The sequence below is a fragment of the Channa argus genome, chromosome 21, assembly GCF_033026475.1.
Source record: "Channa argus isolate prfri chromosome 21, Channa argus male v1.0, whole genome shotgun sequence".
In the NCBI taxonomy this organism is placed as follows: Eukaryota; Metazoa; Chordata; class Actinopteri; order Anabantiformes; family Channidae; genus Channa; species Channa argus.
Genome location: NC_090217.1, coordinates 4,369,889 through 4,391,986, shown reverse-complemented (window position 1 = coordinate 4,391,986; position 22,098 = coordinate 4,369,889). Strand labels below are relative to the sequence as shown.

General features: G+C 40.2%; 1 protein-coding gene across 5 annotated transcripts in view; it reads left to right on the top strand.

The window, feature by feature from the left end:
* Positions 1 to 1,239: 1,239 nt before the first annotated feature.
* sfmbt2 (Scm like with four mbt domains 2) overlaps positions 1,240 to 22,098 on the top strand; it is a 50,282-nt gene continuing 29,423 nt past the window's right edge. For 3 of the 5 annotated variants that reach the window (XM_067490673.1, XM_067490674.1, XM_067490671.1), the window contains exons 1-4: positions 1,240 to 1,391; positions 7,980 to 8,147; positions 10,736 to 10,830; positions 16,655 to 16,895. In XM_067490673.1, the coding sequence (XP_067346774.1) occupies positions 8,057 to 8,147; positions 10,736 to 10,830; positions 16,655 to 16,895 (427 nt within the window). In that variant the 5' untranslated portion in view covers positions 1,240 to 1,391; positions 7,980 to 8,056. Of the gene's footprint in view, positions 1,392 to 1,474; positions 1,667 to 7,979; positions 8,148 to 10,735; positions 10,831 to 16,654; positions 16,896 to 20,913; positions 20,995 to 22,098 lie in introns of those variants that run through there. The other 2 variants (XM_067490672.1, XM_067490675.1) reach the window with 2 other exon arrangements.

The window sequence follows — 22,098 nt, the reverse complement described above, 5'->3', positions numbered from 1 at the left end:
ACGGGTCCCGGTCACAGGTTGATCTAACGAAGTACTTTCATGCGTCCAGTTTCAATGTCTATTGATTTTCACAGTTGAAGCCGAGAAACTTTTATCTGGGTGACGTTTCTTTTGTGTGTGTGTGTGTGTGTGGAGGGGGTCTCCCAGAATTCATATAAACGCTCTCAGGTCAAACCAAACACACAAAACAAGCAAACGAAGCAAAGGATGACATTTTTCGTTGTATCTAATCGAATTTGAAGGCACAATTCATTGTATTTTATTTTGGTTGGAATTCGTTGGATTGCGATTTAGAAATCCACAAGAGTTTTTTAATGGCAAAAGATCCAATTGCTAATTACAATTATTTGACTGCACATGTTGCTCCAAAAAGGTCAAGAGAAGCCTATTTTAAACACAAGCTCATGTGATCAAAGAGCCACAGGAGTTTCACTTTCTGTAGGTAAAAGCCCTTCTCTGTGGTGGTATTATCTGTCACTTTAGACGTGTTCATAGAAAGGCGGTGACAAACTTTGAACTGTGGCATGATTGCTTATCAAAAGTTGTGCAAAGCGCTGCAGCCACTAGAGGATAGTGTTGACTTTGATTAGGAGAAGGCCCAGGGTTATTAAATCAACTAAATCTCAGGATATCTGGATAAGAGATGTTGGTGAAATAGGGTGACATTAAAAAAACACACACAAACAAACAAACAAAAAAACAACAACCCAAAGCATCAAAAGGACGTGGTTTAACGAGAAATCATACTAAGTGGATGATTTTTCAGTCCCTTTCATGCACAAAAGCAGCTGATGATGATGAGGCAGATGCGCTGCTGATGTAGTCAGCTGTGAATTTCCTAAACATGTGAGCACTCTTACAGCTGATCTGATGATTAAAGAGGGCTTTCTTCCTGTCACTAATAAACCAGAGCAGGCTGAGCGAAGAAATGTTGGGCTTCGGTTTTTGGATTCAATAAGTGCTCAAATAAACGGCTGCTTTAGGTTATTGTGGCTACCAGCGATAAATGAATTGATGTGTATTGAAGCAGATATTTGTAGGTTAATACCCTTACATCAGCATTAATGCGAAGATAAACAATGTTTCCTTGTGTAACAAGCAGCTTTCCGTTGTGCTGCTTTTAGCTCTGCTGTCTGACCGAACTTCATTTCCTCATTTATTATCAGGCTGGCTAATTTTCTTTTACTACACTAAAAGGTCAATGAAGGAGTTGGCTTGAAAATATCTGATGTTTTTGGACATGCGCAGATGGGAGATGCCATATTGGAACGGGGGCAGCAGCAGCAGCAGAACGACGTCGCTCGCGTTGCTTTGCTCGGGCTCACGCGAACGAGGAGGGGAAAAAAACGAGGGGGTCTCGAGGAAGGAGAGGCGACCGAAAACTTGAACAGGTAAGACAGGTGACGGTTCCTGCGGTCATGCACGGCGTTGTCGTTGCTGCTGTGCTTTGTTATTTTCGTTATGTCGACGAAACAAACACCGGGAGACTTATTTTTCTCCCCGTTTGCTGTAACAAACCCGAAGTGCTCCCGAGGCGGTTTCTGTAGAAACGACCAAATAGTCGCGAGCGTTTCGTTCGCGAGCCCAACTTGTCCAAAGTGTCTCTCACACGCTGTCATTAAGCAGCGTTCCCCGGTAGAGAGGACGCTCGTCTCGTGGCACTCGGGTAAGACCGTTTATTTCTCTGTTTTTCCATATATCACACAATCAGCTGTTTTGGAAATAACGTGAATTTTAATAAGCAGCTCGAAAAATGCACAAAAACGCGTCCGGAGCGTCATTTTAATGTCTTTTTATGCACGTTTTTCTTTAAAAAAAAAAAAAAAAAAAAAAAAGACCACGACGCAATTTTAGTTTGATGCAAACACGAAGTTGGTTTTACAAACTAACAGACTACAGTCGCCTATAGATGAGTCATGTGGATTTTTTTTTTGTCGTCAACAAAAGGTGCGTAAAAGCCTTCGGAAAATACCGGACACTGCCAAAATATCAAAGCACTTTCAACATGGCGGGTTATGGTGTTCGTGGGGGAAAACTGCGCCTTAAAATCTTTGAACGAGGAAAAAATAAAATGATGGCACATAACGCTACCGGTTCGGTTTCTTTTGATGGACATAGACGAGGTTTAATCAATTAAATTCGAAGTGTGCATTTGGCAACTCCGTGGGAGTTTTTTTCTGCTGCAGTTTTTGAGTGTGCAAAGTACATGACCGGAGTGCCAGGCAGGCTGCTGGTCGGCTACACCCCTCACAGCTTCATCTTCCTTATGTGCACTTAACGTTTCCTCTTTCACTTTTATCAAAAATACTGCAGCTCATTCGATTGGTTTGTTCCTAGATTACATTGTGCCAGATTAAAATTGTTTTCCGACGGCAGGAAGATTTCATCCCACCTTTTGGATTCCATCTTAGAGTAATATATTGATTGCACGTCACGGGATATTTTTTCCAAGCGTATTGTTTCTCTGTGGACACATTTGCAATGATTACGCAGATAATTCGGTTACACGCGTGTCTTTTTCTTTCTTTCTTTTTTAGTTTTTTTTTTCTGCTTGCGATCTGCAAATCCAGGGTTTACATCTTTGCCTTATCGTTGTTTTCTGCTTCATATTAGAGTCGCCAGCATAATGAGCAGAAACAATAAAGACTGCACGTTATGGAGCCGATGGAACACGTTGGTGTTCAGTATGAATAAATTATGCTTTGTAGACTTTTTGTTGCTCCAGAGATGTGTTTTCCATAGAGCTGCGAGTGGGGATGGGTGAGTGCAGCTTGTAGATAAGCGTAACAAATTGTAAGGGAAATGAAAACGTGGACATAAAACTAAAATGTATATGATCCATGCTCTGATTACTGCTGCACAAAACTGATGTGATTTTTCTAAGAATTCTAAGAGTTTTTGATGAGCCACTGTGTGTTAATCATCCATTAGAAAAGACCATCACACAGTGAGCAAGTATTAAAGAGAGAAACAGAAGCAGTTCCTTTACAGGAAATATTGATTTTTCTTTCTTTCTCTCTGCTGTTGGCAAACTAACTCCCAGCCTGTATTTGAATAAGGGGAGGACATAGGAAAATATCTGATCTGACCTCTCCCATTTTTAGAAGCCGAAGCTGAAAAAAAGCTGCAGGGTGTGTAGACAGCTTGTGCACATGTCTGTGTTGTTGGAAGTCGTTTCCAGTCATTGATGTTAAAATAAGAGTTTGGGGGGGGGACGCGTTTTCCTCCCTTTGGCTGCGGCGCTGTTTGGCTCTTCTGTGTTTTTTGTGGTCCACCAGGAGCAGTTGGAGTTTGCACTTCATCATGTTAGCCGGTCTCAGTGAGCATCACAGGCTGGTGTAATTGGGCACAAAACACACAGGCTGCTTTGTGTACACATCTATGTTAAAAACTGTAGGAATCCCGTGGAGGAAACAGAGGACAAATTGTTGTATTGGCCTCCTGTTGCCAGGAGGAAACAACTGTTGGATGGGTCTAAAAGAGGAGAACCTAATAGGAAGTAATGCAATAAAACCCAAGCCCATAGTTAATCTCCTAAATCCCCCATTAAATCTTTGGCATGGATGGGTTTAGGGAAAGGCAGGAGGACAACACGTGGATGCCCAGCACCCCATCGGGCTAATCAATAAAAAAAAAAAAAAAAAAACCTTCTCAATCGAAGACCACAGAGGCACAAATGTCCCGCGTCTGAGATTAACTCTCCCCTAACAGTTTAATCCCCCAGCGTCCAATCTGGACGGAAATTCAGCAGGCCAGTAAGCTTTGTCAAGTGCAATGAAAAAAAAAACGCAGCAAAAATCGTCCGGGACAAAGACTCAAATTGTCAAATAGTTGACACTGAGCAGCACAATGTGAACAAAAAAGCCAGTGGATGTTTGTTATTCTCCCTTCTTTTACAATGTGTGCTTGTTTAACTAGTGCAGGAGGCAGATGATGGAGATGAAGATTACATTTGGCTTTGGTGATGTTTTATTTAATGTTTTCTAACTGCAGTTTTAAAGAAGATGGAGAGGAAAAACACCCTCCATAAATATGATTTAAGACTGTGTCCGTGAAACGCAAACTTCTTTAAGGGCTTAATTAAAAAATAAATAAATAAATAATAAAGTGAAACTTGTGACCTTTTGAAATTCTAGAGAACGTCCCAAACTTGGCAAGCAACAATAAAAATGTCAGGGTGAATTTTAGGGAAATGAGCAATGCAAAAGTATTTAGATTGTGACACATTTCCTGTTTTTTCTTTTTTAGAAGGGGGATCTGAACGCCAGCACACTGGATTTGTTATGAATCAACTTTCAGCTTTAACATTTCTACAGGGTTTTCATGTTTGTGTTGAGTATTCAGTGTGAAACTTGTATTCATATTTTTTTAAAAATACACTTAGCTTCCTGTCCTCCCGTTCTGTTTCTGGACAGGACAATGACAGGGCTACAGTTCCCACTCTGTTTATTTAATGTGGTTGTTAAAACCTTCAAATTAAAGCTCACAGTCTTTAACCACATGGTCACTGATTAAGTTAAATCCAAAGTCAAACAGTAAATGGCCAAAAACAACACAAAACAATATTAATGTCCATAGGATCTACATTTCTGTTTCGATTTATTCAAATATTTAGTGTGTATAATATCAGAACATTGTGACCAATCCTGTCAAATTTCAGAAAGACTTCTTTAAACTGCTAATTGGATGTGAAGAACCATCCAAAACGTGAAGGTTTTCAGGTTCTCTTGACGATAAAACCGGATAAAAAGCTGCAAGTTGGCACACTTGAGAAACTGGAACCTGCAAAGGCTGTGTGTGTCTGCTTTTTAAATGTTAAAATGTTCTGATATCGACATTCATTTTCAGCTTGACGAAACCACAAAAGGGTATTTTTGGGTTTTCGCTTGGTCTTTAAATAGCTTTACTGAAGTGCTAAGAAAAAGCAGATGCATGCGATCCATCTATGCAATGTAGTGTGAGCAGCGGAAAATCTACGGTGAGCTGCTCATGTTTGAGTGAGTTTTAATGAGCGCTGAAGAGTGCTGCACTTTGACGACAGCGATGTGTCAATGCAGCTGAAGATTGTAGGGCACTTAGGCAAGAAACACTGATAGGCTGCAAGGGGGGGGGGGGGGAGAGAGAGAAGGGCAGCGGACTGCGTCATGTGAGCCAAATTAGCTCAGCTTGTTGTTTACGCAATGGATGTATGCTGGAGCCACTTTGGGACGTCGGGTGTGTGGGGGTGGTGGGGGTGGTACACACAAACGCACACACTTGGGTGGTTGTGGAGACAGTCTTTGTAGCTTGTAAATACACTCAGTTCAAACAGCAGCAGGAGCAGTGTCTGTGTGCTTTCATTTTCCCAGGATTTCAGTTTTTGTTTTTAGGACTTCAGTATAGTTTCATCAGAGGGTTGTTGGATTCTGGCATTTTCTTTTTCCTTTTTTTTCCCTCCGTGATTGTTTTTCTGTACATCTCAGGATGGGCTTCGCAGAATGAGGATAATTTTTCTTTCTTCTGGATATCGACTTAATATTTGAGAGCGGCAGCCAGATCGTGGAGTTGTTTTGGGTTTGACTGAGGATGGCTGCGAGGCGGCAACAAGCCTCAGTGTTAATTACCAGGTTGAAGATGGTGCGTGGAAGTCAGTCAGTGAGTGAGTGAGTCATTGCTGATGTGACTGCATGACAAACAAGGCTGTTGGTTGTCGTTGTGAAGTTGATGATTCTCAGATATTGTTGTATTGATTATTCAGTTGATTCAGTCCCAGGCAGTTCAGATGGAAACCTGTTCTTATTAGTTGTACATGTGCACTTTGTTGTTTTTTCTTTCCACATTGTGTTTTATGACAGAACTGCATGATGAGCCATATACTGTATAGTTGAATTGTGACAGTTTTTAGAATCTTCGGCTCGGTCTCAAATGTTTCAAATGCCTAAAATGCATTTTTAATGAAACTACAGTCACCTTTTTATTCACAAATCCCCAATTTTAGTGGCTCAGCCTTTCTCGGACTCCTGATATTTCTCGATTGATTAATTTAGAAGCAGGCAGATAAAAGGTCTGGAGTTGTTACTTTAAGATGTTCTGTTTTGAATCTGTTGTTGGCTGTTTTCTAAAGCAGCGTTACTGTCATGCAGTTCATCATCAGGCTGAAAAATCCAAACAGCTAGAGAGAGACAGCAGAAAAAACTATGGGCGAATCAGCTATTTGGTTCTTTCCTTGAAGAAAGAAACTGGTGATTTCAGGAATTTCAAGATAAACATCTACCTGTATTGTCCTGATTTTGTATCCAAGACCCTTATTGTCTTGCTTATTGTAGAGAGGTGTTGGGAACATCTCGTGTAATGTCAGACTCACAGATCACCTCTGGTAGCACACGGATATAAACCAGAGATTTCCAGTTAGTTAATACCAGTTTGACTCACGCCTGCAGGGCTGTGCAGAGAGCAGGAGTCTCGTGCTAGCGCTAGCTTCACTTGCATATTGTAGTTTCTCAGGGTGGATGTGCTTTAAATGGCCAATGGCCGCATATATAGTGCTCTTTTGACCCTGTGGTCTGTGGACGACTTCTGTAAAAGAATCCTTTTTATGTGTTTTTATATTTTTAGTTGTAACTTATTCATTCTGACAATGGGTGTTCGTATAAACACTAAATGTCAAACGTGAACCTATGCAGCAAAAACGTCTTTTGTCCGTTTGATCTGTCGACTTTGTTGTGAGGCTTTCTGAAGGCTTTTACAGAGGTTTTCTCTGGACTTTCTCAGAACATTCTTGAGGGTCCTTAAACAGAGCTTAATTTTGGGTTTGTACGCCGACAACGTTTCACTGTTGCACCCAATAGCTCTGTTTGGCCCACCAGCAGGGTTCCGCACGCTGGACTCTGGGTGAGGGGGCGGGACCTTTAAACAGAGGGGATGGGAAAAGTTCTGCATTAAGGCTTGTTGTGTTTAAAAAAACAAACAAACAAAAAAAAAAGTTTTTGGTATCGTCCAAAATTATCTTGTTGGGTCATGTGTACACAGAAGATCTGTCAGAAACTCTCTAGGGGCCCAAAACATCAATTGAATCGGTTGCAAAATTTTGTGGGTGGAGAAAGTATGAGATGTGCCAGGTGATCTGTGAAAGAAATAATAGCTAATTAATATAAATATGCTTAAGTAATGATCTTGTTAGTAAAACTCATTATGTTTGAGACACTGTATGGTGAGAATTATGGCCCAATGTTAGATAAATAGCCCAGAAATACACGTTTATTGTCAGAGCTCCTCTTTCTATTAATAAGCTACGGTGACATTACACTGCAGTTCTTCTCTTCCTCTGGTTGCCTGAATGATTATCTTCAGTTTGGACTAATTTATTGGCCTGTTGTCTCACTCATGTCACTTTAGTTTTTCTGATTTGTTTGACTCTAAATGGCTGAATAATCTGATTCGGTTTTGCTGTGGTATGCAAATAGTAGGTGGCAGACATTATGCACAAGCCAGATATTACAAAACACACGCTGGAGAGGCAGAGGCTGCTCTGCAATTTGCCAAAATAACAGGGTTTTCACTCGGCCTTAATGATGCTGAAAATTAGTTTGAGTGTGCAAAATTACAACTTCTTTGTTTTTGGTCTGTTTTTTTTTTTTTAACATACATTTTGCATCTGCTTTAGCTTCTAGGTGCTTATCGCTGCAGAGTTTTAGCTTGGGAGTTCCCTAGAGATAAGCTGTCTTTTTCTTTGATCTTGTGCTGATGAACTTTATAGTTTTTTGGATGTGCCACTCTTTTGTGTTTGCATATTCACCCACGGTAGCATGCACTGTTCAAGCTAATCACTCGATTCTTCTTTTGTTTGTTCTAAAGAAAGTGGAAATGCAAAGTGCATAATTTCATGTCTGCCAGATTACTTTTTTCCAAGGAAAGTCTTACTAAAAGGCCAGTTTGAGGTCGGGAATTTGAATATGATTTTAAAAAACGCTGATTAGTTTAATTTAACCTTTCTGCCCCAGGGTCACCGAGGAAAGGAAGAGATGCAGTGAAGCCGAACTGAAGCACTCAAACTATAGCGCTCACCAGGAAGCGGAGGATGCAGTCTCGCTCTCAGGAGCAGCCGGTGTCCCTCACCACACTGAAGTCATACACTTCAACCAATGGGAAGGAGGAAGAGTTGAACACAGGTGAGGCCCTACAGCTTTATTTCTACTTTAAATGTGACCAGGTCTGTTTCATGAAGTATTATCACACTGAGAGATCAGCATTGTAGACAAAGATTAGAATATAATTCATCTGAGGAATCTTTCTGCTGCTGGGTGAACTGGAATGACGGAAAGTGTTTTTTAAACTGCATATTTTTCTTGGCTTCTAATTTCAAGTTGTGGTAACATAAAAATGTAACAAGTCCTGTGTACAAAACACAACTTTTACAGAAGACAATTTGTCAGTGCAGCATTTCACATTGGTGTATTTTCATAATATTTCCTGTTAGTATTAACTAGTAAAGCTCAGTTGGTAAAGGCAGTCGTCCACAGACCACAGGGTCAGTGGTTTGATCCCCAGTCCCAGCTATATGTTGAAGTGTCTCTGGGCAAGACACTAACCCTCCAAACCCGGTAGAAATTGGGGAGGGTTACGTCAGGAAGGGCATCCGGTGTAAAAACTGTGCCAAATCAGCATGCTGACAATGATCCGCTGTGGCGACACTGAACTCACGGGATAAACCGAAAGGACGAGAAAAACAAAACAAGTATTAATTAGTAAAGTGTGTAGATTTTTGTATACCATCTGTAAAAACAGTATGGTGTGACAGCAAAAGTACATACTGTATACATCAAATGTGTCTTCGGCATTTCAACAGCACCTTCCTACCTGAACACCCTAATCCAGGTTTACAATCCGTCTCGCCCACTGTGCTCTGCCAATCATTGTCTAGTGGTCTCTTCACCACACAGAAAAAAGATCCTAAGTGAAAAGTTCTTCAGCTTAGTGGAGCCACGATTGCGGAGCGAGCTACTAAACTCTGCAGCCTCCCAGTATTCAAAAACCTCCTGAAGATGTGACTCCTCTGCCCTCATCTTGCACTCGCATGTCGTGAAAGTGACACGTTTCTTCTCCTGCACACTTTGCTTCAATGTTTTCTCCCTGATGGAGATTTTTGCTTGCTTTGTTCCTCACTTGTAAGTTGCTTTGGATAATAATTTCTGCCAAATAGCTAAATGTAAGTGGGAGCTGCACTTCTTATGCTATTTTTGTTTATATTGTGTTGAATCTAGGTCATGAAAAGCCCCCTGTATTATCTCTGAGCACTCTATATTTGCACTGTAATCACACATGCAGCAACAGTCACTGAATAAAATTTGATAGTAAAGAAAAAAATCAGAGGGGGCGGCAGTGGCTCAGGAGGTGGCAGTAGTTCACTTGGCGTGTGTCCACCCATTGACCATAGGTTCACGGTCCGACTTCCCTACAGGCCATATGTCCCTGGGCAAGACACTGAACCCACAAAGCTGCCCAACCCTACGTCGAGGTTGTGCAACCTGTGCACTCGTGACCGGTTCCACTCCTGGAAAAAATCATTTGTTCTTTGACACAGCATCCGGTGTAAAAACCTGCACCCAATCAACGTGCAGATAACATCATCTGCTGTGTTAAAGCCAGAAGAGATAACAATAAATAGAGAGAGTCTGAAATTACTTAGGAGGAAAGTAAACATGTTTTACTGCATTTACTTTGAACTATACAGATTAATTAGTGTGTGTGTGTACGTGTGTGGCTACCTTTTTGTGAGGATGTTTTGCACCTTGAAAAGGCTGAGGTTTAAAACATTTTTCAAATTGATGGTAATTCGTACTACAGTTTCCTGTCACAGGGAGTCTGTCGGTCTACAACCTAGATTATCTTATTCATTTAGTGTCCAAGAAACTATTAATAAGCCACACACTGCTCCACTCTGTGGCACCTTTATTTTGAGGAGGTTGAGACATTAAAAAAAACAAACGTTGCCCCAATTTGTCATGACTAAAGTGCATTTGTACGACCACTATATAAAGTCATAGTGAATGACTGTGTCTTTTGATAGTTTTTTAGGTAAAAACAGAAGTGTACAGCACAGAGGTACAAGCCAATCCAGGTTACAGACTGACAGATTCCCTGTGAGCGGAGATGATTAACTGTGAGATGATTAACTATTAAGGTTAATATTGGATCTAAGGTTGGGGTAATGAGTCCCCCCACAAAGACAGGAAAGTGAACTTCTCTGAATGCTGGTGTTGATAAAAGAAAGTGAGCAGATGTTACAGTGTGTTTGAGACAAACTCCATCAGCTTCCGACGTCAGATTCTCACCGTCTCATTAAACAGAGCAGGTTCAGTCCTGCACTTCACACTGAGGAGTCTCCAGAGAGAGACACACACACACACACACACACACACACACACACACACACACACACACACACACACACACACACACGGATAAGGAACTGGCACATAACTCGTCAAATGTCCTACTGGCAAAGTGAACAATTCTCACCTTCAGGAAAAACATTAGTGGCATTACAAAAGACGACTTGTAACATGCTGAGCACACAATCGCACACTCCAAAAACCTTCCTGTGAATTTTGTGCCTTGGCAAGATCTGCCTCATTTACAAAAACATCGAGACTGTATTTAATTGCTACCCACAGTACTGCATGTGCAATCCTATCACATGAATGAAATGCATTTTCAGCGTTTTTGTTCCGGAGGTGACACATTTTTGCTCATTCAGATGCAGAGTTCATGGAGGAAGAAGCAGAGTTTAACTGGGAGGAGTACGTGGAGGAGACCGGAGCCAACGTTGCCCCTCACACCACCTTCAAACATGTGAGTGACTGTCTGTGATCTTCACCTTGCACTTCAGTCGTAGCCCCTTGGTGATCCTTTAAATACAGCCCCATAGATAAGTGCCACATGCAGAAATACTTTAATGACATAGAAGGGAGAGCCTGGCCGTGTCATCGCAGCATTAATAGTTTTCATGCTCTCGTTGGCTTTGTTCCCTCATGTGACGCTATGTCGTTGGACAACTTTTGCCCGTGTGTGTGTGTGTGCGCGTGAGTGTAAAAACACAATTGTGGGTAATTAGAGAAGCACAAAAGAAAACAGTACAATGAATACAAACAAGCGACCTTCTGGCACCTAGTTTTGTTTTTGAGGAAGCTTATTTTAATTGATTTAGTGAGAGGCGTTCCTGCGTTGAGTCAGGTAGTCAAGCAAAGTCTCGGTATTTTGCTTTTACAGCATTAATTTCAGCAACAAAACCTGTGGTTTTTTTGTTTGTTTTATTCTTGTGCACAAGGAGTTGACTCATATTGATTTCCAGACCTGGATGACTGAGATAAATTTGACATGTGATGATAATGTAAAATAGTCAAATCTGTCATGGGATGTTTTTAATGTAGATTTTTAGTCAAATTTTCATGTGCTTAAAAAAAAATAGCCTTCCTTTATCTATACATAATTAATATGGGTCTAAAAACAGACAACAGCTACTGCTCTTGTGTACAGTTACCATAGTTACGGGCATTGTTCTCCTCTATTGCCAAATCTATTAAGTGTTTATTTGTTTACATAGTCACTACCTCTCTGCTCGTTCTCTGTGACTCAGAAACTGGTAAACGTATATTAGGGCTGCACCTAACCATTATTTTTTGGTTGATTTAATCTATAGATTATTTTCCCACTATGCTCTCTTTTATTTTTATTTTTTAACAATACATTTACAAAAAAACAAATTCACCAATCATTTATATTTCAAGATTGTATTCAATCACCTTCTCTTTAAACAAACAAATATGACAAAGGATTCACTGCAAGACTTTTTTCCCCAAACAAAAAAATAGCCCAGTCTTAACTGATGATGCATGTTTTACTAATGTAACATACATTAGTAACAATGTAAAGTCTCTTCAAGAAGCAAGAAGCTGATAACAAGATGTCTTACACAGTGTTGGCTAAACGTTATGTGATCTTACCTTTTTGTGGCGGCACGCTGCCTCATTTTGATAGTAGTCTTAGTTGTTTGGGAGTCATCATGTAATTCCCAGCTGATTCATTCTGTTCATAAACCCTGTACAGACAGAAAGTTAGTGCAACAGGCCAAACGACTAAATTAACTTTAAACCAGAGATAATCTGGGTGGAGGAGAACGCTGATAAGGAGCTACAGTTTGTGATTCCACACATGTTGCATGAATAAGATTTTTGGACAGTTGCTTCATGTCTGTTCATCCCTCTTTCACCTTATTGTTTAGTCTTTGTTTTTTTTTTTTGTTTTTTTTTTAATGGAATAAAATAGAATAAATCATTAGAACATTAGGATTTGGTTATAATGTCTGACTTGGTTTTTAATTATACTTAAACTGAGGTTTGTTGAATGACCCATTTTCCTACTGAAAAATAGATGTCAAAACAAAAAATGCAATTTCTTTGTGTCAAGTGTCAAATGTGATGTTCCACAAGATTTTCTTTTCTTCAGATTTTTTTTTTTTCTGAGTCATTATTAGTTTATGTTCTCTCGAAGACTGAATCATCAGATTTATAAGAAATGGGGCTTAAAACATGTTTGGAATGCACCGACATGAAGGTTGATGCAACACTCAGCCCAGGAGTCGAAAACTCATATGGTGGTGGCAGCGACTCTGCAGGCCAGCTGTGCTCTGCTCCAATTCACTGGGTTGAGACTTGTATCTGATATCAATGTGAAGTGAAGCGCAGCCTGCTGAGTTAACTTAGACCACAATCGTAGTTCAGGTCAGCCGCTGTCAGCCACTGACTCACCCGCGTCATCAGATTTCACACATTTATAGGCGCAAAGCAACGTCTTTATTGACTCTTTTTTTGACTTCAAATGTTCCGGTTCAGCGTCTGATTTGACTGACTGTTTAAAAAAGCGTGGTTGCAGAGCAAATGAATCGAGGGATTTCCCCCAAAATATTACTGAATGAGTTGCTCTGAATGTTGCTCAGCAGGGCTAAGACAGTGCTGGGTTTACATCCTAATGCAAAGCTGAACTTGCTTGAATGAAGTCCTATTAGCCATCAGTTAAATGTCCCGTCTCCCATAAAGCGCAATGAATGCTCGGCCAGATTCCAAGTCTGGTTTATTTAGTCTTTGCAGATATTTCCTGATTTATTAAATTATTCTATTTTTCAGCACGGTGAGCGTTAAAGGGCAACTTTATTACTTTTAGGTATGTTTAACAGAAATGTGACCTTCTGGACATCAAAACAGTGTCTTTTACGGGATTTGCTGTGTTTCAGGAAAATAATAGCAAGTTGAAACGTTTGACAAAGAGTTTGATTTAGAAACAAGAAAAGTGAAGTGTAAAAATGCAGAGTGTGTGTGTGTGTGTGTGTGTGTGTTGATGGAAAAGACTGCCCTGAAAATTACATAACAGGAAACTGTCAAATCCAATGTTTTTAACTCACTCTGGTACTTCTTTAACCTCATTCACCTGCACTGGAAGAGTGACTGTAACCAGTGGTGGAAAGTAACGAAGTACAATAACTTAGTTTTTCTACTTGAGAACATTTTTGTTTTTGAGATGTTTTTCCTTAAATTGTTTTTATTTTATACTTCACCACATTTGCGAGGTAATTATCATTCTTTCACTCCACTCCACTTATTTGATAACTGGCTAAATATATCACTACAAAAGCAGTTTCATTAAAAGACGTCAACGTCACAGTAAGTAAAGTTATTAAATGAAGGCAGTTTCTAATTTATTTGAGGATTGCGTAATAATTATTTTTTTGTACAGAAGTGTTCAAATTAAACAGGTGAATTATTATTTTGGTAGCTTTACTTTTTTTCTATGTGTGGATAAGCTGCACTTGTTTGACTTTTTCATATTTTAATCTGCACAAACCTCCATGAATTCTATCCACGTGATGGTGTGAAGTGTTAGAAATGTTTATCAGGAGCTTTTGCAGAAGCTTTCAGGTCCAGTCCTATTATTTTACACATTCTTTCTGTGACTGCAACTTCGGTTGGAAGTCTAATATTACTATTAAAGGTGAATCGTAACAAAATGCAGTACTGTACTGGACTGTTTCTCTTTATGTTACACACTCCCTCAACATTCAGAGGGAAATATTATACTTTTTATTCCACTACATTTAACCTATTTATTTCCAAGTTGCTTCTTACAGATGTAGATCCTTAGCTTAAAATATAAATAATAATTTTTTTCCTTTCAAAGTCACAGTAAAACAGATCTTTGGGCTTTGTGAGTAGTATTTGTACAGTACATTTATGCTTTAGTAAAGCTCCGAGTACTTCACCTTGTGTAAAGGAAGCTGAAGTGGTACGGTTATTTGTAGTGGGACCCTTTTTAGGCGAGCACAAGCACTTTTACTTGAGGATTCTGTTTGTTTATGCTTACTACCTTTTGAATATCCCCTTTTTAGATTTTAATAAATTTACTGTATCTTAGGCTGCTTTTATTTATTTTTTTTGTTGTTTTTATCTCCTTCAGCTCAATTTAATTTCACTTACAATCCCAAAGCCTGTTACCAAACATTTTACTAGGCTCCATTAACATGTTACATAACAGGAGAAGAGCCAGATGGGTGAAAGCAGTTGAAGTCCTGGAGGTGAAGCCCAATTCGGCTGCTCCAGCAAGACGCGCTGCAAAGGTTGAGGGAGAGTGTCAGTGTTTCGGCTTCTTACATCACTTACAGTGTTAAACGTCATAAGGGCCGTGTTAGAATATGTGGGTTAAATGGCTAAGCCCAGATGTCGGACAAATGACGTGGTGATTGGAGCAGCTGATGTGTCCTGGTAAGTTAAACTAGCTTGTTGATAAATGGAATGAGTCGGTGGGAAACAGACCATGAATTCCCCAGTAAAATGAGCTAAAGTAAAGTGCAGCTCTCTCTGTCTCCCTCTCGCTCTCTCTCTGTGGACAAATTGAAACAGTGATGTCTCTTGGGCCCACACACACACACACACACACACTGTCCATGTTTGCTGCTGAGGCTGCCTGGAGCTCCCTTACATAAGCCAAACGATGTGATGCTGCACGTTTGCATTGTTGGAGCAGGAAGTCACGGGGCCATTTGTATTGTGTTTATTTCTAAGATGTTGGCTTTTTTCCATTCAGTTGTGAGTGTTGAATGTGAACATCCTGTTGGGCTTGTAGTGTGCTCGAGAATTGCATGGCAGCCTTTGGCTATGGTGGAAATGCATTATATGTTTATTGCTTTCAGTGCACAGGAATAAATGGAAACACCGTTGTTCAGCGTAGTCAACGTTTTGTTTTCATTTCCAAACTTTATTAATTTTATTCGGTGGTTATTTGAATCTCACCTGTAATTTTTATCACTGACAAGGAGTTTCCATACAGTTGGAGGAACAAACAGTTGCATCAACACTTGTTCTGTTGAAAAGTGAGCGCAAGTCTGTTTATCAGTATTTGCCAGTAACTTTAAAATAGGAGATTGGAATGGTGTCATTTGCTTTGCACAGTTACTGCCGAAAATAACAATCATTCATCTATTCGTTGAAAATGATGTACGACAGTTAAATCCTACATTTGATAGGGCGAAGATGAAAAATTGAAGAAAAGAGTGAATTAAAGGTTTTGGCAGTGACAATTACAATGAAAAGGACCAAATTTCAGAGATTATGTAAGTGGTCTACTTTATTGACATCAGAGACTGATGTCAACAAAATAATGTTAAAAAAAAATAAATTAAGCAGCACAGGCTGAAATAGCCTAAATCTTTGTTTCTAATATGGATCAAGCCCATGTCTTCCAAACCCTGTGTCGACATTCTGTTTACCAGTTTGAAATGTAAAGCTCAAGCTGAGACGATCCAGATGAAATATAGCGAGTTATTTTCAAGGTCTTCACAAAGCTCATTCACAGCAACAAAAGACGGGAACTAACACAGGCCGTGTAGCACTTTTCCATTTTTTCCATGAACATGCTTTGGCACAGTCAGAGGGGATACTGTCCATCGAATGAAGTTAGCATGTCCAGAGTGCAGCTCCCTCTGGTTAAACAGTACAGTGTTGACACAGCCACAGTTTTGTTTTTAAGATTGTATCTGTCTGTCTAATAAGAATGCTGCTGCTGCTGCTGCTGCTGCTCCTCCTTAACGTCTAGTAGATTTATTAACCCACATACTTCTCTGCACAGCAAACACGTAATCTACAGTGTAATTATGTTCAAGGTTCGCAGCATCATTGAAGCCGTCGCTCAGTTACTTCCAGGAAAAGGGCGCCGGCAAGGCCATCCCTGATAAACGAATTTAAAAAGAGTCAAGCATCAAACACTTCACCCGCTCTGATCAAAAACATCCTCGCTGGTTTAACTTTGAATTGCAAGGATTATTCAGTTTCATTTTATTACTAATATATTATAGTTTTACTGGGGCCAGCTGTAGCTCAGTAGGTAAAGGCCGTTATCCACTGACCACAGAGTCAGCAGTTCGGTTCCCAGTCCCGGCTATATGTCCAAGTGTCTCTGGTCAAGAGACCCTCAAAAAGTTTTTTTTTTTTGTCCTATTGCAGTTTTACTCTTTCACCCCCAAATAAGATGGTTTAGATGGGAATTCCCAGCGTTCATTGATAAACACTGAGTAAAGTACAAACAAGACGTATATTTATTTAATGACCTGTTCCATCTCTGTCCCTGGCAGGTGGAGATCAGCCTGCAGAGCAGCTTCCAGCCAGGCATGAAGCTTGAAGTGGCGAATAAGAGCAACCCGGATACGTACTGGGTGGCCACCATCATCACTACATGTGGCCAGCTGCTGCTGCTGCGCTTCAGCGGCTACGGCGAGGACCGAAAGGCCGACTTCTGGTGTGATGTCATGACAGCCGAGCTGCACCCCGTGGGCTGGTGCACCCAGAACAAGAAGACCCTCATGCCTCCTGAAGGTAGGAAGACAGTCTGATGCACCTGAGCTCTCATGCACACGCGGTCCAGGTTTAGAGCAGGAGAATCCAGTTGTGTTGTTGCTGCAGAGAAAAATAATAGCCCTCATTGTAACTGGAACGAAGGAACCAAAAAAGCAGCTACTGTTGTTCTTTAAACACGTCAAGTTTGCTGTTGACACACAATTATGCTCACCAGTGTCCAATCATGGTGTCTTTCTGTGGTCATGCTGGACTATAAAACTGCATTACTGTTTATATAACAAAATCATAATTTAATTATGAAGCAATCTTGCTACTATGATGGTGTTTTTGTTTTGTTTTATTTTGTTTTTGTTGTATCATGATGAGAATCAACTCAAGTGCAGATCCAGACCTTTTATTATTTGTTAAATGAATATACTGGACCACAATCAAAGGCTGGGTACAACCCTTTAAATGTTATAGCTAAGGGTGGGAATTGTCTGAGACAATGTCCAACACACACACACACACCCAAGCAGCAAAATAGGCAGACAGGAAAATGCACAAACTTTATCTTTTGAGTTCAAGATCAAGAGCAAGAAGTGCGTGTTCTGCAGGAAGCGGCTCATGAATTAGAGCAATGTTCCTCTTCAGCTGCGTATAACTTCACTGAATTTAAAACTTCTGATTCTCTCTGAATTGATCAGCATTCGTTCGTATTGTTAAGGTTAATAAACATGAATCACATAATCGAGGGGAAAACAACATTGTAAAAACAGTTTTTACTGTGTGTAGGTTCATGTTTTTTTTTTACCAGTCTTAGAGATTGTGTCATGTAATGTGCCGCTCAGTTTGCATTTCTTCCCTATTTTTCTCTCCAGTTTCTGTAAGCAGACGCCTTTCTGAGCAGTGCTTGTTACAACAGGAACTTGTTTACTGTAAGCACAGTTGAGTTGTGGTGTTTAGGTGTTAGGGGACTTCAAATCGTGCCAAAAATCCTTCCCCTTAACATGCATTTATTTATTTATTTTTAAAGCTTTTCCATCCTTCAATTGGGGGAAATAAAACTAAAAAAATTGCATGAAATGTGACTCTTTTTTTTTTTTTTTTTTTTTTTAAGATAAGATTAAAAAATGCTGGATTTACCATTTTAAGTCAGTGTCATCTTACACATACACGCATGTGAACACCTCCCATTTTTACTTTCCAAAGTATGCTTTAAATAAACTAAGTGGAAAGACAGGTTTTCCTTGAAGTGCTTTGATTGTAAAGACTGCTCAACTGCCATTTTTCTTTTTCTTTTAACACTTCACACCCTCACCCATTCAATGTGAGTAAAGCCGCCTCAGCCAGGATAAATGCAACATCGCTTACTGTTTGAAGCAACCATCTTTAGCCTCTCTGAGCATCTTTAACTTCTCACCTCCACCTTTCCAAAAAAAAAAAGGTCATTCATCCTTGACGTCTCCAGCAGCCAGTCCTTCCTACTGCTCCTCCTTCAGCGGAGCCATTTCCACCTGCAGCAGCGACTCTCACTCCCAAATAGATGACTCCCCCTCCTCTGCCTCGCTCAGACCATTTATTTTTCTTGACGCTCGCTCGGTGATGGATGGCGTGTGCCTCTGTTGTTGTGGAGATGACCTGGATATGCTTGCACCTGAGTCGGGTGTCCTCGCCCTCACACCAGCTCCATATGCACTTTTCGCCCATTTCTTGTTTTCCTTTTGTGCCAGCAGTAGGTTCATAAATGTCCATATTCACAAGCTGTTTTAGTCACATCTCAGTGGATTATCTATTATTGTAAAAGTCGAACTGCATCAGTAGTTATTGTTTATCGATGTGTCACGATCTGGCCCCCAGTTACACTTCCTCCTTTTGGACTTTTATTTTGTAGCCCCTTTTCCCCACTTCCTGTTCCTAGTCCTGTTCTTTAGCTTTACCATTCGTTATCCCTCTTTATTGTTTGCACCTGTTCCCTTCAGTATTTAGGTCTGGCCTTCCCCACAGTTCCCTGCCAGATCCTCATAAGCTCCCTCCCAGCCTACGTTCTGAGCTCATGGTTTACCTGGTCGTAACAATCCTGACTCCTGTGTCTTGGACTTTTCCGGCAACTTCTGGTCTGAGGTTAGGTGTATTTCCGTTTATTAGTTTCTTTAGCCTTTTCCCGTGTGTTCATTTAGATTTATGTTTCACATCCTTCTCTTATTTTATTCCTGAGCCTTTTTGTAGTGTATGTTTCCCTCCTGTTGTCGACATTAGTTCTGTTTGGCGTCTTGTTTTCTTTAAGTAAACTTCCCTAGTGTTCAGTCAAGTGGATAGTTTTAGTTATTTACCTGCCATGAGCCCGTTTCTTTGTACCCTCCCATTAGGAGCAATTTCCGTTTGTCATTAAGTTCTTACCAATAAACCCTTTTGTTGGTTCAGTCCCCCTCACAGTCTCCTCACTTGGGTGCACCCTCGCCCTAATTGTGATACAATGCATCCGTCAGTGATTTTCCACAATTATTCATATGTAAAACAATTGCAGGGCACGTTCATATAGCTTGTTTTGTCAGTCCAGCAACAAATATTTTCAGACAATCCTAGTTCCTAGATACAGCCGCCTGTCAGACTGTAGAAAAGTCCAACCAGATTCTGCTTACACTCAGTGGAGATGAGTAACGAGGCTTTACTTTGTTTTTTTTTTTGTCTAAAGCTTTAACTATTCTTATTTTGGATGGTTTTGATTAGTTAGATTTCATTCCAACTCTCTCATTTGTAAACACATTGATGTAAAATGGTCCAATCCAGATTTTTAGGCCCTGGAATCGATCATTCCATTAATTTTGGATTCAATATTAAAAATCTGCTCGGATATCAATTCCAGTCCCATACTTTTTAACAGGCTTGCCGTCCTGGGTGTCTCGGTGCAGATACACACTGGTGTATCCTTAGTAAATTGTCCCACATTTATTTACTGTAATTTGATTCTTTATGCCAAACCTTATCTTTTAATGCTGGCTCATTCTTTACTTTGTAATCTTGTATCTTTCCCCCGAAAGTGCTCCAGTGGTTGTGAGGACACACAAAGTTTAAACGTCTTCTTGTTCAGACGTGGTTAGGTGTTGTTAAAAGGACGTGCTGTTGCTTCAAATCACCGATTCCTAAAGTATTTCTCATGACTTGTGTTACAGCAAAGCAACAAACACTTGTTTCAGATTGTCCTCTGCTTTTTTTTTCGTCCATCCTCCTCCTCCTCCTCCTCCTTACCTTTTGTGGATAATAACAGGTGACAGTGTTTTGTTGTGTGACACTTTCCCTGCCCTGTCGTATTTTACAGGAGGACTGTCTCCTTTGGTAGCTTGTCTTTAATGACAGCTTGACAACTAACTTGTTTCACCATCTGCAAAACACTGCGTGGAGCATGAAAAACATTTTGAGTCTCTTATAAAGTACGTTATGACAGGAAAATGGTGTCTATCCAAGCGGTTGAGAGAGAGAGAGAGAGAGAGAGAGAGATGGTTTGAAACAAATAGGACTAATTTAGCCTCACTCACTGGATTTTAGTCACATAGCTCTCTACCTGTACATTATATGATTCATGTTGTTGAATTTCTTCAAATAACCTGCAGAAAGTTTCACGTTTTGTTTAAGTATTGTTATCGACAAACTCGCCAAAAACATCCAGATAATGCCTCCTAATACAAATGCTTTAAAACAAAAGGCCTTGATCAGCAGTCTCTGATTCAGTTTAGGACGTGTCTCCCGCCAACGTATTGTGATGACGTTAAATATCAGCTTGTGGCAGATTGTGCAACTGAAACCACAGTTTAAAATGTTTACATACTGAAAAAGTTACTTCGCCACAACAAGCTTCCGCAATATTGAACCAAAACCAAGTGTTTGGTTTGGATATGTCTACCACACATGGGACGATGTGATCTCTGGTCTCTTCTGTCCTGCGTTGTTTTTTTTGTTTTTTTTTTTTCCCTTTTGTTTTTAATATCTAATCATCTACCCTGACCTGCTCCGCATGGCTTATGGCTGGAACTAAGTTTCTCTTTTCATTTCCAGCAGGATGACGTTCACACCTCTAAAACCTCTTTACACTCAGCAGAGACGCCAAACAGCTACACTCCCCTCCAAAAGTATTGGAACAGTGAGGCCAATTTAACTATTAACTAACAATTAACTAACAATTTTCAACTTTTATTTTTGCTGTAGACTGAAAACATTTGGGTTTGACATCTAAAGATGAATATTGCATCAACATTGCAGCTGTTATTTCCAGGTATTTACATCTGGATCTGCTACACAACTTAGAAGATGGCGCCTTTTTGTGTGAACCCAGCCATTTTAGCAAAAGTATTGGACGTGAGGGACTTAAAATAGATAAAAAGTGAATTAGACTATTTAGCTGAAAATCCTTTGCTTGCAATAATGACTGCATCAAGCCTGTGACCCATTGATATCACCTAACTTTTACATTCTTCTATTGTGATGCTTTTCTGGACTTTCACCACACCACTTTCAGTTGCTGTTTTTACAGGGTTACTCCCTTCAGCCTTTTTTTTTTTTTTTTTTTTAGCAGGAAAGATGCTCTAGGGTTCAAGTCTGGAGATGGACTTGAACAGTCTAAGAGCTTCCACTACTTTCCCCTGATGAACTCGTTTGGCAGCGTGTTTTGGTTAATATCTGGCTGCATGATGAAGGATCTCCCAATCAGTTTGGTTGCATCCTTTTTAAATTGGCAGACAAATGTTTCTGTAGATTTCTGATTTCATTCTGCTGCTGCCATCGTGTGTAACATCATCACTGAAGATTACTGAGCCCGTCCCAGAAGAAGCCATGACATTATCTCTGCAGTCTACAGGTGTTTCAATACTTTTGGAGGGGAGTGTATCACAGCGACTGCAAATGACATGTATGCATGTTCACCTCACTAAGAGAGGCTTGTTTTTATAGCCTTTGTGAGTGAAGTTAATCCGTGTGATATTTACTGATCCTCCAAAACGTATTTGATAAAGGAAAGGGTTGTATTGGGTAAAGATTTAAGTCCCATTGTCTCTGTGAGCTGAGAAAGTTCAGTAGGTGTGAAAAACATGTCAAAAGGTTAAATGAAATCTGCCTAAACAGCATGAAAATAGGAAACACAGGTAGCTTGGTAACTTGTACTCTTATTGCATGTTTTACAGCACTGGTTCAGCCTCAGTTTTCCTGCTCTGCTTCCTTTCCATCTAAGCCTGTAACCCCCCGCTGCTGA